At 30.1% G+C, this 19,338-nt stretch overlaps 1 protein-coding gene across 1 annotated transcript in view; it reads right to left on the bottom strand.

The window, feature by feature from the left end:
* The window catches only part of LOC130448748 (protocadherin Fat 4-like), a 40,431-nt gene that overhangs the window by 12,872 nt on the left and 8,221 nt on the right, over positions 1-19,338 (bottom strand). Inside the window, exons 10-21 of the mRNA XM_056786244.1 lie at positions 19,092-19,291; positions 17,170-17,380; positions 16,668-16,846; positions 16,346-16,533; positions 13,073-13,241; positions 10,726-10,879; positions 9,953-10,085; positions 9,673-9,861; positions 9,091-9,212; positions 8,403-8,633; positions 7,066-7,191; positions 6,858-6,990 (exon numbers count right to left, since the gene is read on the bottom strand). Of these exons, the coding sequence (XP_056642222.1) occupies positions 6,858-6,990; positions 7,066-7,191; positions 8,403-8,633; positions 9,091-9,212; positions 9,673-9,861; positions 9,953-10,085; positions 10,726-10,879; positions 13,073-13,241; positions 16,346-16,533; positions 16,668-16,846; positions 17,170-17,380; positions 19,092-19,291 (2,035 nt within the window). The remainder of the gene's footprint in view (positions 1-6,857; positions 6,991-7,065; positions 7,192-8,402; positions 8,634-9,090; positions 9,213-9,672; positions 9,862-9,952; positions 10,086-10,725; positions 10,880-13,072; positions 13,242-16,345; positions 16,534-16,667; positions 16,847-17,169; positions 17,381-19,091; positions 19,292-19,338) is intronic.

Consider the following 19,338-nt stretch of genomic DNA (forward strand, 5'->3'; position numbering starts at 1 on the left):
ATAGCTGGAGACAAGTCTTCTTAATAAATTGAATATTATAAACCATGAGGGATTGTCCGCGATTTTCTGAGTTCTTTTGCAGTACTGAAAGACTGTGGAAAGTACTTACCATTCCTTGAAAAATCCTCGCGTTTCCATTGACATTTTCTTTAGAAAATTTTTTTAATTCCTGTCATATTCATAATACGATAGTTTATAGAGTTTCAAGGGTTCTAAGGGTTGAAATATAAATGATAATCGAGGAAAATCATTGATTTTCCGAGAGGACATACTTTTGTCAATGTTAATGGAAACTCAAGGAGTTTTCCACGAATCGTACACTTTCAGTTCTTCGGAAAATCGCAGACGAAATTCGGTCTAATCACTCGCGGTCTTTTACAGACTTATTTTGAAAGGAAATTATGGATAATACACAGGGTGTTCCACGACGAGAGTTAAAACTATCTGTATATGGCGAAATATAGAAAAATAGAAATTTCTACGTTTCTACCGAAAGTCGATTGTAACTTTGTTATTTTAAATAGAACACCCTGTGTATTAATACATTTTTGAAATCTACGTGAAATTTTAGTATTATTTTGTTTAAAAACTTTTTTCTAAAAATGCATACTTTTTGAGTTATTAATGAATTTATAAAAAATTTCACCGTTGCAGACCCCTATAAATTATTTTTTTACGAAGTTATCCTTAAGGATATGAAAATGGTTTCTGTTTGGTTGCCTTTAGCAAGGTCAGACGTATTCGAATCTATGTTGAAAAATTTTTCATTTTATACAAGGTGTGTATAAAAAGTGTTCAAAGTTTAACTTCATAAATATCAAATTTTTCTATTTTTTTAAATAGAACACCCTGTATATTAATACATTTTTGAAATCTACGAGAAAGTTTAGTGTACTTTTGTTTGAAAACTTTTTTCTAAAAATGCATACTTTTTGAGTTATTAATGAATTTGTAAAAAATTTCACCGTTGCAGACCCCTATAAATTATTTTTTTACGAAGTTATCCTTAAGGATATGAAAATGGTTTCTGTTTGGTTGCCTTTAGCAAGGTCAGACGTATTCGAATCTATGTTGAAAAATTTGTCATTTTATACAGGGTGTGTATAAAAAGTGTTCAAAGTTTAACTTCATAAATATCAAATTTCTCTATTTTTTTAAATAGAACACCCTGTATATTAATACATTTTTGAAATCTACGAGAAAGTTTAGAGTACTTTTGTCTTAAAACTTTTTTTGAAAAACGTATACTTTTTGAGTTATTGTTTTTTTTTGTAAAAAATTTCACCGTTGCAGATCCTTATAAATTATTTTTTTACGAAGTTATCCTTAAGTATATAAAAATGATTTCTGTTCGGTTGCTTGTAGCAAGGTCAGACGTATTCGAATCTATGTTGAAAAATTTGTCATTTTATACAGGGTGTGTATAAAAAGTGTTCAAAGTTTAACTTCATAAATATCAAATTTCTCTATTTTTTTAAATAGAACACCCTGTATATTAATACATTTTTGAAATCTACGAGAAAGTTTAGAGTACTTTTGTCTTAAAACTTTTTTTGAAAAACGTATACTTTTTGAGTTATTGTTTTTTTTTGTAAAAAATTTCACCGTTGCAGATCCTTATAAATTATTTTTTTACGAAGTTATCCTTAAGTATATAAAAATGATTTCTGTTCGGTTGCTTGTAGCAAGGTCAGACGTATTCGAATCTATGTTGAAAAATTTGTCATTTTATACAGGGTGTGTATAAAAAGTGTTCAAAGTTTAACTTCATAAATATCAAATTTCTCTATTTTTTTAAATAGAACACCCTGTATATTAATACATTTTTGAAATCTACGAGAAAGTTTAGAGTACTTTTGTCTTAAAACTTTTTTTGAAAAACGTATACTTTTTGAGTTATTGTTTTTTTTTGTAAAAAATTTCACCGTTGCAGATCCTTATAAATTATTTTTTTACGAAGTTATCCTTAAGTATATAAAAATGATTTCTGTTCGGTTGCTTGTAGCAAGGTCAGACGTATTCGAATCTATGTTGAAAAATTTGTCATTTTATACAGGGTGTGTATAAAAAGTGTTCAAAGTTTAACTTCATAAATATCAAATTTCTCTATTTTTTTAAATAGAACACCCTGTATATTAATACATTTTTGAAATCTACGAGAAAGTTTAGAGTACTTTTGTTTTAAAACTTTTTTTGAAAAACGTATACTTTTTGAGTTATTAATGAATTTGTAAAAAATTTCACCGTTGCAGATCCTTATAAATTATTTTTTTACGAAGTTATCCTTAAGGATATGAAAATGGTTTCTGTTTGGTTGCCTTTAGCAAGGTCAGACGTATTCGAATCTATGTTGAAAAATTTTTCATTTTATACAAGGTGTGTATAAAAAGTGTTCAAAGTTTAACTTTATAAATATCAAATTTTTCTATTTTTTTAAATAGAACACCCCGTATATTAATACATTTTTGAAATCTACGAGAAAGTTTAGTGTACTTTTGTTTAAAAACTTTTTTCTAAAAATGCATACTTTTTGAGTTATTAATGAATTTATAAAAAATTTCACCGTTGCAGACCCCTATAAATTATTTTTTTACGAAGTTATCCTTAAGGATATGAAAATGGTTTCTGTTTGGTTGCCTTTAGCAAGGTCAGACGTATTCGAATCTATGTTGAAAAATTTTTCATTTTATACAAGGTGTGTATAAAAAGTGTTCAAAGTTTAACTTTATAAATATCAAATTTTTCTATTTTTTTAAATAGAACACCCCGTATATTAATACATTTTTGAAATCTACGAGAAAGTTTAGTGTACTTTTGTTTAAAAACTTTTTTCTAAAAATGCATACTTTTTGAGTTATTAATGAATTTGTAAAAAATTTCACCGTTGCAGACCCCTATAAATTATTTTTTTACGAAGTTATCCTTAAGGATATGAAAATAATTTCTGTTTGGTTGCCTTTAGCAAGGTCAGACGTATTCGAATCTATGTTGAAAAATTTGTCATTTTATACAGGGTGTGTATAAAAAGTGTTCAAAGTTTAACTTCATAAATATCAAATTTCTCTATTTTTTAAATAGAACACCCTGTGTATTAATACATTTTTGAAATCTACGTGAAATTTTAGTATAATTTTGCTTAAAAACTTTTTTCTAAAAATGCATAATTTTTGAGTTTAATAATGTTTTTTGTAAAAAGTTTGACAGCTGCAGATCCTTATAAATTATTTTTTTTACGAGGATATCTTTAAGGATATGAAAATGGTTTTTGTTCGGTTGCTTTTAGCAAGGTCAGACGTATTCGAATCTATGTTGAAAAATTTGTCATTTTATACAGGGTGTGTATAAAAAGTGTTCAAAGTTTAACTTCATAAATATCAAATTTCTCTATTTTTTAAATAGAACACCCTGTGTATTAATACATTTTTGAAATCTACGTGAAATTTTAGTATAATTTTGCTTAAAAACTTTTTTCTAAAAATGCATACTTTTTGAGTTATTAATTCTTTTGTAAAAAATTTGACCTTTGCAGATCCTTCTAAATTATTTTTTTACGAGGATATCCTTAAGGATATGAAGATGGTTTTTGTTCGGTTGCTTTTAGCAAGGTCAGATATATTCGAATCTATATTGGAAAATTTGTCATTTTATACAGGGTGTGTATAAAAAGTGTTCAAAGTTTAACTTCATAAATATCAAATTTCTCTATTTTTTAAATAGAACACCCTGTGTATTAATACATTTTTGAAATCTACGTGAAATTTTAGTATAATTTTGCTTAAAAAATTTTTTCTAAAAATGCATAATTTTTGAGTTTAATAATGTTTTTTGTAAAAAGTTTGACAGCTGCAGATCCTTATAAATTATTTTTTTTACGAGGATATCTTTAAGGATATGAAAATGGTTTTTGTTCGGTTGCTTTTAGCAAGGTCAGACGTATTCGAATCTATGTTGAAAAATTTTTCATTTTATACAAGGTGTGTATAAAAAGTGTTCAAAGTTTAACTTCATAAATATCAAATTTCTCTATTTTTTAAATAGAACACCCTGTGTATTAATACATTTTTGAAATCTACGTGAAATTTTAGTATAATTTTGCTTAAAAAATTTTTTCTAAAAATGCATAATTTTTGAGTTTAATAATGTTTTTTGTAAAAAGTTTGACAGCTGCAGATCCTTATAAATTATTTTTTTTACGAGGATATCTTTAAGGATATGAAAATGGTTTTTGTTCGGTTGCTTTTAGCAAGGTCAGACGTATTCGAATCTATGTTGAAAAATTTTTCATTTTATACAAGGTGTGTATAAAAAGTGTTCAAAGTTTAACTTCATAAATATCAAATTTCTCTATTTTTTAAATAGAACACCCTGTGTATTAATACATTTTTCAAATCTACGTGAAATTTTAGTATAATTTTGCTTAAAAAATTTTTTCTAAAAATGCATAATTTTTGAGTTTAATAATGTTTTTTGTAAAAAGTTTGACAGCTGCAGATCCTTATAAATTATTTTTTTTACGAGGATATCTTTAAGGATATGAAAATGGTTTTTGTTCGGTTGCTTTTAGCAAGGTCAGACGTATTCGAATCTATGTTGAAAAATTTTTCATTTTATACAAGGTGTGTATAAAAAGTGTTCAAAGTTTAACTTCATAAATATCAAATTTTTCTATTTTTTTAAATAGAACACCCTGTATATTAATACATTTTTGAAATCTACGAGAAAGTTTAGAGTACTTTTGTCTTAAAACTTTTTTTGAAAAACGTATACTTTTTGAGTTATTGTTTTTTTTTGTAAAAAATTTCACCGTTGCAGATCCTTATAAATTATTTTTTTACGAAGTTATCCTTAAGTATATAAAAATGATTTCTGTTCGGTTGCTTGTAGCAAGGTCAGACGTATTCGAATCTATGTTGAAAAATTTGTCATTTTATACAGGGTGTGTATAAAAAGTGTTCAAAGTTTAACTTCATAAATATCAAATTTCTCTATTTTTTTAAATAGAACACCCTGTATATTAATACATTTTTGAAATCTACGAGAAAGTTTAGAGTACTTTTGTCTTAAAACTTTTTTTGAAAAACGTATACTTTTTGAGTTATTGTTTTTTTTTGTAAAAAATTTCACCGTTGCAGATCCTTATAAATTATTTTTTTACGAAGTTATCCTTAAGTATATAAAAATGATTTCTGTTCGGTTGCTTGTAGCAAGGTCAGACGTATTCGAATCTATGTTGAAAAATTTGTCATTTTATACAGGGTGTGTATAAAAAGTGTTCAAAGTTTAACTTCATAAATATCAAATTTCTCTATTTTTTTAAATAGAACACCCTGTATATTAATACATTTTTGAAATCTACGAGAAAGTTTAGAGTACTTTTGTCTTAAAACTTTTTTTGAAAAACGTATACTTTTTGAGTTATTGTTTTTTTTTGTAAAAAATTTCACCGTTGCAGATCCTTATAAATTATTTTTTTACGAAGTTATCCTTAAGTATATAAAAATGATTTCTGTTCGGTTGCTTGTAGCAAGGTCAGACGTATTCGAATCTATGTTGAAAAATTTGTCATTTTATACAGGGTGTGTATAAAAAGTGTTCAAAGTTTAACTTCATAAATATCAAATTTCTCTATTTTTTTTAAATAGAACACCCTGTATATTAATACATTTTTGAAATCTACGAGAAAGTTTAGAATAATTTTGTTTAAAAACTTATTTCGAAAAACGTATACTTTTCGAGTTATTAATTTTTTTGTAAAAAATTTCACCGTTGCAGATCCTTATAAATTATTTTTTTACGAAGTTATCCTTAAGGATATAAAAAATATTTCTATTCGGTTGCTTTTAGCAAGGTCAGACGTATTCGAATCTATGTTGAAAAATTTGTCATTTTATACAGGATGAGTATTAAAAGTGTTCAAAATTTAACTTCATAAATATCATTTTTTTTTATTTTTTTAAACAGAACCACCCAGTTTTTTCTATTTTAATGCATTCAGGGGTAAAAAAATAAGGCATATTAAGTCATGTATACTCTCCTTCACCTAAACCTTACCGTTATCCAGATAATAAATGTCTTATGTAAATTTTTAGAGATGCAGGTACGATCTAACTTTTATTTTGATACAAACACCAAGACATAAAAAATATTATTTAAATTTGCTTTTAATACATGGCAAAGTTGATTCAAGAACTTGTTAAAAGAATACCGATGGAACCGGAAGCCGGTACATCTTCGAAAATTTTTTAGTTAAAAAGATCGTATTCGAAAACCCAAACGTAGACATTTTCATGATTTTACTATAAATATTTCGCCAAATTTCTCATTTCTTAGAAAAGTCGAAACGTCAAAATTTATCTTTTTTTTTTTAAAAAAAATTATTTTAAAACAGAAGAGATCAAAAATCAAGAACATTTAGACGCATTAATATTTCGCCATATACAAATAGTTTTAAATCGTCGTGGGACACCCCGTATAATATGATTTACGGAATACAATTGATATTAAGTTTAACAGTCCTCAATAAATGTGCGAAAGAGAATTTTTATTGTTTTTTTGTAATCGTATTAATGGTAGAAAATTAACCTAAACACAAAAATGACAATATACAAAGTCAAGACTACTAGGGAAGTTCTTGCGGAACAAAATGAATATTTATCACGAAGATCAAGTCGATTATACACCATCTTCATATAGATTCCAGACCGAGCAACTGATGTATTAACCGCAGAATAGAAGGAAACGAAGAAGACCCTCGAGGACACGAAAGGAAGGAATCGAACAAAATATGAAAGACAGAGCTATCCAGGAAAACGATCGAATAGATATAATGAATACATAGAAAACTGTAATATATTCACCAGCATCATTTTGATCCAAAGTAAACCGAACGTCCCATTTCGAACACGTTTCAGATACGCCATCGGTCGCTTGGAAGTTCGATAGATTTGATTCGCTCTTGAACATCCTCAGCGGCTCACCAGGAGTTTGCGACTGGAAAAAAAAGTCTTTCGTATCCCGACGTTTTATATTTAATCTCATTTATAAAATAAGAAATAGATTATTTACCGAAAATAGCCTGTACACTTCATTATCAACTGGGAATTTTATTTCCGGAGACTTGTAGTTGAACTTATTTATAGTTATTTGGATAGTTCCATTTGACTCTAGAGGCTCTACTCCTCTATCTTTCAACTAAAACACAAGATAGTTTATTCGTAACAATAAATAATATTGAAATAAAAAAGTTATTTCGTGTTTAAACTTGTTGAAACATGGAAAGCAACGCGGTACAACTTGAAAATGCTGTTTGGTGACGAAAAAACGTAAGCTTATTAAACGTTTAGGAAATACGTAAGCATATGGGGACAATTCTCTATCTCGAGCGCCTGTTTTTAAGTGGCAAAAGCGCTTTAGTGAAGACCGAGATAGTACTGGACAAGACCAGCGTCTAGGTCGTCCTGTGACTGTTTAAATTCCGGAAACAATTACCAAAATCAACCGAATTGTCCGTGCAGATCGTCGAATGATTTCCGAGGCTCTAAACGCCAATAAAGATACGGTTGGAAAAATTTTAGACACGACAAAAGTCTGTGCGAAGCTGGTACCAAAAAATCTGGCTCCTTACCAAAAACTCTTGCTCAGATTTCCTTGAAAGGTTAGAGTCGCTTTGAAAGGGATCCGATTTGAGTCGATGGAAGCGATAGAGTGGAAAAAAAAACGTATGGAAAGGTGTGTGGCCTTTTCGAATTTCTTTATTTTTCAATTAATTGTTTGTTGTGGCCCTATTTGTTCCGCAATTAACGATATTTTACTGCATTTTGACATTTTCTATATTTAAAACAAAAAGTTTTCATTAGTAGTCGATAGAAATCTTGTTTTGTTTTCCCATTTCCCAAGTGCCAAATCTTTTTATTTCTAAACATCCCAGCCATAACAATCTTTGATATAACACAACAGTTTTCGTTGGTCCTGTTTCTTTTTCTGTTTTAATCCTGATTCGTTCGTATCGTAATTTTTAGCTTTTATAAAAATCTAAAATCCTTTCCCAACGATTTTAATGTATTCCATATTTGTAATCCAATCCGCTATTCTTGAATATCATTATTTTCGTTTTTTATTACAGCAGGCGGTTAATTGACAGTATTTCTTCTAAATAATTTCCAGGAAATTCTATTTATTTATTTGTTGTGTTTCTTTTTGTTCTAGAACTTTGTAGAATCTTATTTAGGTATATAAATGATTTGTGTGAACGTAGTTGGTTTAGTTTTAAATAAATTAGTAACGTAAAGTGTTTATAAATTCACCCGACGGATAAAAAGATTGTAAATAAATACGAAAAACGTTACAGTATATTAAAAATTGAAATTTGAAGTTTGGATTCGTATTGCAGGACAACTACTTACATTTATTTGCATTTCATATTTTCCATAATGATTTTTGAGGTTATCTGTAGCGACAAGATGGACTCGCTTGATTGTAGCATTGAAAACATAATCATCCTCTTCGACAATTTCGAATAAATCTTTGTAATCTTTACCGTTTTCATTGTTAATAACACTCAAAATAGTAAAATCGATTTCCGCGTTTTTACCGGCGTCTATATCTTTACCCCAAATTTCACCGATATTTTCATTCTAAAAATTTAACAAATTTCAAAATTTTATTTCAAATCATACAATAATGAACGTTGTTTACGACATTTTTTATCTAAAGGTATCAAAAAGTTTCATTTAGAGTTGAGTTTAGGTTTAAGTTTGTGGGTTTGCCATCCTGACAAAAAAATTTTCCCTACAGGATACAGAATTCTAAACGAAATTTCTTTTAAACGTTATAATTTTTACGCAATTCACCAATGTTTCATTGTTAATGCTACGCGCATTCAAATTGGAGTCCCGGGTTTGAATCTAGTTTAAGAAAATTCACTAAAAATCGTTTTTTTGTGATAAATGATGATTTAGATAAATCAAGAAAGCATTTGACAGCAGTGATTGATCTCCCAGTCAAATTGTTTTATAATGGGTACATTATACAACATTCGGAGATATAGTTGGTTAATTTCTAGATTTTAAAGATATTTTTTCAAACTAATACCTTGTCTAAATTTTCCGAACAACTTAAGTCGTTCGTTACTAATTTTGGTTCGTTGTCGTTTACATCATTTAACATAATAATAAATGATTTCGTATCTCTCCTTATCCCTTGCGATCTTTCATCTAAAAATAATAAAAAAAAAACCACATCAATTAGTTAAACTCTCAAAAAATTAATCATGTAAATGTAAATTGTACATATTTTTTCTACAGCCATCTGAAAGTTATTTGTTCTGTAATCATTTAGTTGCGTTTCGAGTGTTCCATGTAATGAAAATGACAGTTTCGTACTGCAAAACACTTTCGGAACGCTCCGGAGTACAAAACTTTAACAGTTGACAGTTGACAGTTTTATTTCGATGATTTTGCATAACCTTAAATCTCTTATCCGAAGTTTTGTCTAAATTAATGATATAACAATGAAAGATGATGGAAAAGAAAACATCAGCGATGTTGCCGGATAAATCTCGTGCAAGGTACGGAAAACAGTACGAAGAAAAAGGCGAAAAACCCAACGAAACACGTAGTGTTGGAATACAAATAACTATTTCTTGGTGTTACTGAACAATTAAATAAAACTCACTGTACTGATTGTCTATACATTCGATGCTGCAACTATAATTGGCAGGTCCTTTATCTCTATTTAAAGAATCACCTCCGTTAGTCACCATTATAGTATTGTCTTCGGTGAAATAAAAATTTTGAGCGCACAATGTTGTATCGATATTACCATCGGTAGTTTGAAATTTACACGTTACCGTATGGAAAGGGGCTAAAAAATACAAGCAAAATACGAAATAAATAAAACTCATTTCATAGATACAATTTGGAGTGTACGAACTTTGATATTTATATTAACTTACCATCTCTATCTTTATCTGAAGTGTATATATAAGATACGTTTTTATCTGGGGGGGATTTTTCTTCAACATCTAAAACACCGATTTCCGATATCACTGGATTTTTACTATTGGTGTCTACTACTTGTATTAGTACCTATAATAATGTTAGAAAATTATTTTCCGTTTTGGAATAGACACATACAAGAGAAATCCACCTTTGGATAATTCCGCGTCAATCGGTGGAGTTATTGTAGTACTGATTTATGCCGCTAGGGCCTGCCTAACGCAACTCGTCGCTAATTCAGAGCCGCGCGGGCCGTTTCACTGCTAGCTTCGTTTTTTTATGATGGCAAATTTAAGCCGCTGGGAAATTTTGTTTTCGACTCGGTAAAAAAGGTGACGAAAATGTTTTAATGTTGAAAACTGCTTACAAACATTATGCTAGAAGGAAAATTCAAGTGTACGAGTGGTTTTCTCGATTTAAAAACTTCCCCATTCGATGAAAACGTTGAAAGAATTCGAGAGCTTGAGCGCACACACCGTCGATAGACACCTGCACACTCAGCCATCACTGTTAGCTAGTTTTTGGTGCCCCACGCACCTTACTCGCCTGACCTGGTTCCGTGCGACTTTTTCTTGTTACCACGCATGAAAAGGGGCATGAAAAAACATCGAACTTGCAGCCATCTCTAAAGATGAGTTTGAACAATGTTTCGAACAGTGGAATCACCGCCGGGATAAAACATTTAAAAAATAATTCCGGTTATTTTTGGGTACCTTCTCGTACGACTTACCTCTAACGGTTCGGAAAAATATAATCCATCATAAGCCCAACATTTGTAAGAAAAATTATATAACGGTATATCTGCGTCGATTCCTTCGTTTTTAACGGTTAGTGCGCCCGACGTTTCGTTCACTTCAACCCAATCATATTTTTCCTCTTCAGCACTTGAACAAAAATAACAAAATAAGATAATTTTCATTAAATAAAATGAAATAACAAACGATACAGTTTAATAAATGATAACGTCGAAGCTATTTTGTACTACAAACCTCTTCTTCAAAGCAAAAATGAAAAGGTACCAAGTCTGTGATGTAAGTAGGATGTTGAACGTGCAGAAACGATATTAAAATCTTAAAACCTTCATCGATCTTCTTGAAAATTTGGAATTAAGTTCATCTCACCCTCCTCTACGCACCTGACTTGGTCGCAAAGTATGTTTTTTATTTTTAAGGGGTGAAAATCACCCCTTACTTACCAATAAATTGATAAATAACGAATTAAAGCGGTAATTGGTTATAGTTATGTTCAAATATAATAAATTTTGATTGTTTTGTATCATGACTTTAATATTTTGATATTTTACACCTCACCTACCCTCAAAAACAACCCCTCGTACAAAGATTATTTAAAAAATGTGGTAAAAAACATGAAATTTTTTTTATTTTGAATCGTATTTGGAAGAATTTTTTTCTTTGAGTATTAGGAATATGACCCTCGATATTTTTAATAATGCATCCACCAAAAACTACCCCTCAGAATGGGAAAAATATAATAAAATATAAATACAAAGGAGACACGGCGTGTATAAAAGAATAAATACTCGAAAAAGATCAAAACGTTTCCAGCATTTTCTCTAGAAAAATGAATTTCGGTTTTTTAATAATAACTCGGCTTCCTTTTAAGCTTTTTGCATTCATCCGTACATCATTTTGTAGGGAATTTTGTAAGCTACAAAACCATGAGAGTTGCAACCCTTCTAGGCCCTTTTCTTCAGAGAATTTTGATGCTAAAGGGTAAAAAAGACTCGCCCTTAGCGTTGAAATCGATACTTTAAACGCTTATATCTCGTTTAATTTTCAAGTTACGTGAGTTTAAAAAAAAACAAAATGTTCAATAAAATAAAAACTAAATTTTAGTTTAAAACATTCTTTCGTTGATTCAATAGTTTTCGAGATATTTTGAAAAAATAATAGTTTTTTTAAAAATAAAAAAAAAATTTCACGTTAAACAACTTTTTTCAAAATATACGTGTTCCAAACCATTCAAACTTTTGGAAAGTGTTGTTAGGGCTTAAACAAAGATAATTTTACATGGGCTACGATTAATTTTAATTTCGCCGCACATGGTGTCAAATTTACCGACATTTTTTGTTTTTTCAAATTCGAGTTATTCAACTTATTTTCGTCATAACTCGCTTAATTTTCATGCTAGACGGTTTTATAAAAGCTCATTTTAAAGGTCTAAAAAAGTACTTTAAAAATGTTCATTACAAATTTTTACGAAAAATTGATCGTTTTTCCGTTATTTGAGCTCAAATCTCTGCATAAATTTACAAAAAAGAAAAAATTGGCTTTCAGTGACTCATAAGTTGCTGAATATTATTTGAAAAATTTAATTCAAAGTGACTAATTTCTTTGTTTTTTTATAAGCTTCAATTTCGATAAGGATAATTTTTTTCAGAAAATGCGTAATTTTCGAGTTTTTCGTGAAAAAATGTTGAAAAACGTGTTTTTCTTTTAATTCAATCAATCGCGAATAACTCAGAAATTATCGAGTTAAATAAAAAACTCTATTTCGCATTTTCTTCATAAAATTCAATCCTCTATCGACTCCCGGTGTTATTTTGAAATTTTAAATTTCCACCCCTTGAATAAGGGTGGCATTCACCCCAGGAGTAGAAGCATACATTGGCACCAAATCAGATTTACTATTACTATCATTTTTGAGCTTCTGTCGAAATTTCAAACTAATCTTTTTCTTTAAAATTGCGAGGTAATTTGCTTAGTTCACTGTACTATCTGGATTTTTGTCATACATTACAAAAAAGGACAGTCCTCAATCCAAATTTTTCAAAATGTATTTTGGTCTGATGAGAACCCACATGCCAAAAGGGTATTACCAACATCAATTTCAAGTTAATGTTTTTATTACAAAAATTATGTTCGATACTACTCGGTATAAACCGTACAACTAACTAGCGCCCTCTATGATCGTCAGACATAAAAACGAATTCATTGGATGTATTAGCTTTCAAAACATATACAGTGTTGCCATTATTGCCAAATATTTTCCAGTTTCCGATCTATCCCAGATACTGGATCTGTAGATCGGATCCTATTTTTCAAAAATATACTTACGTGCAATAATAATATAGAACAGAATTGACTGTATCCAGGTCAATAGCTTTAATGAAACCCACCGAGGCTCCTATAGAAGCAGCTTCTATTGCCGATCGGTCGACGTTATTGGAATCGGGAAATGAAGGTGGATTGTCATTGATATCAGTTATACTGATAAGTATAGTACCTGAAACAAGCGTTTACGATATTGTCAATATCTGAGATGGTTTAAGTACTTCGAGAGTGAAATACGCAGCGATTGATTCACGTTTTTTATTGTATTACATATCAATTCGTTAATTTACTTAACTTGTGGATAGGATGTTAATTTTTTATTAGATCAATTATAGTTTTTATCTAGTAATGTTATTTATTTCTTTCGTAGAACCATGTGCAATTGAATCCTTAATAGAAGCTGTCGATTTCTATTTATTAATATGCTCTACAGACCAAATAGACCTGGGGTATTAGTATTTTTTAAGTCTTCCACTACACAGTCATACCATCTCTTCCTTGGTAGCCCCTTTTCCTTTTTTTCCTATTTTGCGGTACTAATTTTGGTATTCGTTGTCTATGTAGTCCCTCAACAACTCACCCTCTGTACCTTAATAAAAGAGCTTATTGTAGTTTCTCCGTAAAGTTCATCCAATTCTTTATTATTTCTTCTTCTCCAGATATCGTTGAGCAATATTGATGCAATGTACAAATTTAAGAGTCTTTCTCAAATTCGTTGGTTTGCTAATACACATTTAGAAACAGTCATGTTTATATCGTTTTAATGCTGATGGAGAAACCCTGATCTGGAATTTATTTTTTCACATATTTTCTCGAGGTTGAAAATTTAGATACGTTAGGTTAGGTTATGTTATGTTTAGGTTAGGTTAGGTTAAGTTAGGTTATGTTATGTTATGTTTAGGTTAGGTTAAGTTAGGCTAGGATAAGTTAAGTTGGGTTGGATTAGGCTCAAATACTCAAAATATTGAGCGACTTTGTTTTTAAAAGAACTATTAGACTATTACATCGTATAGAAGATTAATAAATATCAATACATTCGGGTAAAAAATATAAAGAAAATATAAATTACGTGAAAACCAAAAATACCTTAAAATAAGCTGTGGACTAGTCCGAACAAATTTTTTTATTATTATATAAAATTGAATTTTGGTATTTATTTTGTTTGAGTTGTATACGTCCGATCTCCTTGAAATTTTAGTATGTTGTAGAGAAAATTATGCTGATTAATTTAATGTATAAATATATAAGGCGCGGAAATTATTTTTCCATATATTTCAACGAGCTTAAAAATTTAGATACGTTAGGTTAGGTTATGTTATGTTTAGGTTAGGTTAAGTTAAGTTAGGTTAGGTTATGTTATGTTCAGGTTAGGTTAGGTAAGGTTAGGTTGGGTTAAGTTGGGTTATGTTATGTTCAGGATAGGTTAGGTTATGTTATGTTTAGGTTAGGTTAAGTTAGGCTAGGATAAGTTAAGTTGGGTTGGATTAGGCTCAAATACTCAAAATATTGAGCGACTTTGTTTTTAAAAGAACTATTAGACTATTACATCGTATAGAAGATTAATAAATATCAATACATTCGGGTAAAAAATATAAAGAAAATATAAATTACGTGAAAACCAAAAATACCTTAAAATAAGCTGTGGACTAGTCCGAACAAATTTTTTTATTATTATATAAAATTGAATTTTGGCATTTATTTTGTTTGAGTTGTATACGTCCGATCTCCTTGAAATTTTAGTATGTTGTAGAGAAAATTATGCTGATTAATTTAATGTATAAATATATAAGGCGCGGAAATTATTTTTCCACATATTTCAACGAGCTTAAAAATTTAGATACGTTAGGTTAGGTTATGTTATGTTTAGGTTAGGTTAAGTTAAGTTAGGTTAGGTTATGTTATGTTCAGGTTAGGTTAGGTAAGGTTAGGTTGGGTTAAGTTGGGTTATGTTATGTTCAGGATAGGTTAGGTTATGTTATGTTTAGGTTAGGTTAAGTTAGGCTAGGATAAGTTAAGTTGGGTTGGATTAGGCTCAAATACTCAAAATATTGAGCGACTTTGTTTTTAAAAGAACTATTAGACTATTACATCGTATAGAAGATTAATAAATATCAATACATTCGGGTAAAAAATATAAAGAAAATATAAATTACGTGAATACCAAAAATACCTTAAAATAAGCTGTGGACTAGTCCGAACAAATTTTTTTATTATTATATAAAATTGAATTTTGGTATTTATTTTGTTTGAGTTGTATACGTCCGATCTCCTTGAAATTTTAGTATGTTGTAGAGAAAATTATGCTGATTAATTTAATGTATAAATATATAAGGCGCGGAAATTATTTTTCCATATATTTCAACGAGCTTAAAAATTTAGATACGTTAGGTTAGGTTATGTTATGTTTAGGTTAGGTTAAGTTAAGTTAGGTTAGGTTATGTTATGTTCAGGTTAGGTTAGGTAAGGTTATGTTTAGATTAGGTTACGTTACGTTAGGTTAGGTTAGGTTATGTTATGTTCAGGTTAGGTTAGGTTAGGTTATGTTTAGGTTAGGTCAAGTTCTGTTGAGTTAGGCTCATACTCAACATATTGAGCGACTTTGTCGAGATATTTATGATAACATATCTTGTTATAGAAGTCTTAGATATATATCAGTATCGTCAGTATTTTGGGGAATTTCTATTTAAAATACATTATTCATATTAAAGTATTTATTGAAGAAATGTTACGAATATATCCGATAGAAATTGATGATAATTTAATTAATACGTGTGAATAAATGATTAATATTAGAAATTGATTTGTGTCATTGCATTAGTCGTAACTAATTATAATTAATATTAGGGAGAATTTGGGGGAAGGGGGTGTTGATGTGTTAAAAGATAGTCTAAGTACAAAAATTATTCCCTCACGTAGTAGAACATTGGATATTGTGCACTATCTTGCATAGTTGATATTTTGCAAATACTGGATGTTGGAGAGGATTGGGGGCGGGAAGGGGGTTGTTAAAAGATAGTCTAAATGTTCAACAGAAACCTTTCCCCGCCCTTAATCCTCCCCAACATCAAGTACTTGAAAAATATCAACAATTCAAGATCCAATGTTTAAACCTTAAAAACTATGTGAAGGAATAATTTTCGTGCCCCATATATATACATTAAATTATTGGGCATAATTTTCTCCACAACATACTAAAATTTCAAGGAAATCGGGGGTATGTAACCTAAATAAAATAATTACCTGAATAATAGTTTTTTTTTTTAATATTTATCTTACTTGTAGTTGTCCGTTGGTCTTCGAAATCTGGATCAGTGTTAAGATCCTCAACTGTTATTGCTAGATATAGAGTATCGAACAATTCGAAATCGGGTTTATTTGGATTATCCTCGTTATTATTCGCTACCACCAGTTTGATTTCCAAACCTGTACCGTTCTTCGTTTGCGTACTTTCCACTTTTAAGAAACTGGAAAAGACAATAACTGGTTGTTTTATATCCCCCCGATTAACACAAAACTATCGATAGTTCGTTTCTCGATATCAATTTTCAAAAAAAGCACAAATTTTTGTAGTGCGCCATAAATTTATCAAATTACTTACTTCATCGCTTCTCTTATTTCATCGGTAATATCGATATAACTGTTTGTTTTCGTAACTTTACTTTCGTCCCAATTGATATAAGATTTTAAATTTGCTGTAGTATCGACGTCCGATGCTGTTATAGTTACGTTTAAAGCAACCCCGTTTTTTTGATTCTCTTCAACGGATAAACGCATCACCTTCAATCGACGAAATTAATAAAATTAAACAAACGAAATACGTCATGAAAAACATCTATATAATCTAGTTAAATTAAATTATGGGGGTACATTTCGACCCAAAGGTTTTATAGCGTGTCCCCCTTTATAGCTGCGATAAGGCAGAATCCATTTGATCCATCAAGAAGTAGATTTGAAATCGTTAAAGCCCCAATTCCTTCGTGCGCATTATCAGGACTTTTTTGGCTTTACTGATCGTTTCTTTTTCGTATTTGTTCCAGATAATTTTACTATCTAGTGTGAGTCCCAGATATTTCCATTAAATGACAAGTATTCATACTTACCGGATCTATGACTGGAGCTTTATTGTTAACATCTAGAATATAGATGGTGACCGGCACCGACGTGACATGATCGGCATTATCTGTTGCGGTAACTTGAAAGTAAATAGATTTTAAGATGTCGTAATCGAAAGATCCGTCTTTTTTCACCGTAATCACCCCGTTAGAATCGATCTCTAGCCTTTCTTCGGCGTAACTTCCCACTATATTCATTCTTCAAATAATAAATGAACTGTTAATTAATATTAGAGAAGATTTTATAATTTAAATTCAATTATATTTTAGACCAGAGATGATAATAAACAAAAAAAAACAATTATTATAACATTTTGTTTATTAAATTATACAAGTTTATAATATACGGTTGTTAAAAATCATATCAAAGTTATAAAAGATATTTGTTGAGCTTCGGATTGTTTTTGACAAAGTAATGTCTTGTGCGATGTTTGTTCTGCTACCAAACATTTTTTAAATCCTTGTAATTATCCAAACTCTTGAAATATTGTATATAATGTCTGATTGAATATCTATCCAACTACTTTCGCAAACTGGTACTTGTGAAGCTTCAAAATTGAACGGATTGTTGTAAATTTGGAATTCCGTAATCAAATTTTGAAAAAATTGACAATATTCATTCGATTTTTTTTGGTTCCATTGTACCAAATGATTTTAAATTGAAGAAATGGTACAAAATTTGATTTTTTTCACCCGATTTTCCGACAGCCTCAACTTTGCGAATACATTTGAGTGTCGATCAGATTTGTACCTTCTAACTTTATATTCAGATCAGTCAAGCGTTTATTCATATCTACCAAAAAGGCACAATCAATCCACCAGTCATCGTCATCGAAAATTTTTTGACCAAATCTTGTCAAAATTGCCTGAACTGTCGGTGGTCTTTTTTTAAATGCCAATGATTTCTGATGAATTATACAGCGAAATCCCGCAAAATTCCCTGATTTAATTTAGGTACAACGCCCGAATGTTTGCCAGTCACTTTAGTAACCCAGGACAAACACTAACTTGTCCCAACAGCTCAAATTTTTCCACCAATTTCTGTATTGCGGTCCGAGAAGGTGCTTCACCTCGACCCAAAAATGTTTTAGTTTTACGAACCGTCTCTTTCAATGCTATGCGTGTATCGTTCCATTTTCATTAATGGCGTAGTTTCTACTTGTCAAATGTCAAAAATTGACAGCTTCAAAAGTGACAGTTACCGAAATAGGCAAAATAACAACTCTTATTGGAAAACCCTGTAGTTTTTCAGTTATTTCAAAGATAAATCAATTATTCTTGAAGCGACTGTGTTTTTTAATAGCGAAATATTATGAACTATTGACTTTTGAGATGGAAATGAAAAATTTTGATTTGAAATAACAAAATTTGATTTCAGGGCTTGTTCGTTCTCCGTATTAGCTTTAGTAAACTTCGATTGTGGACGTTGAAGTTTAGATTTTGAAAATAACAATGTAACTATCGAATTTTGACTTTTGATTCGTATCATAACGTATCTTTACAAACAGCAACTATACGATTACAAATTAAACAATTTAGACTGAAAAATTCTGCCATCACTATCAACTTTAAGTTAATTATGGAACTCGAGTACAATTAAAATCCTTCTCCAATCGTATCGTTTCGATTACTCGACTCAACTGACTCACGACGCGTCGAAGCACTCGTTTTATATGGTTAAGGAAGGTTCTAGTGTAGAAACGAAGCGCGTGGAAGATTTTATCGTTTTCGACAAAAATAATATGACATTATGGTTTGTTGTTAAGAGATGGCGATACCATCTTTTGAAATTATTTATAATAAACATCCGTAGACTTTTTCTTGCTATCGCGGGCCTTATAATACGGCACTGGGGTCGGAAACGGCCCGCGGGCCGTACTTTTGACTGTTTTAGAGTATTTAGAGCTTACTTGAGAATCGTATCTTCAGCATCACGATCCGAAGCGCTAGTCGTGATAACGTGATAACCTCGTGGTACAGTTTCATTGATGCTATTAAAATATGAAGATTCTTCGAAAATGGGATACTCGTCGTTGTAATCTATCAAATTAACGCTAACCAGAATTTTATCGTTCATTTCATCAGGATTTTGATCGCCTCTCGACACCACCTAGAAGAAATTAGTACACGATACTTTATTTTTTCTACGACTATAAG

Source organism: Diorhabda sublineata, chromosome 9 (assembly GCF_026230105.1).
Source record: "Diorhabda sublineata isolate icDioSubl1.1 chromosome 9, icDioSubl1.1, whole genome shotgun sequence".
Taxonomy (NCBI): Eukaryota; Metazoa; Arthropoda; class Insecta; order Coleoptera; family Chrysomelidae; genus Diorhabda; species Diorhabda sublineata.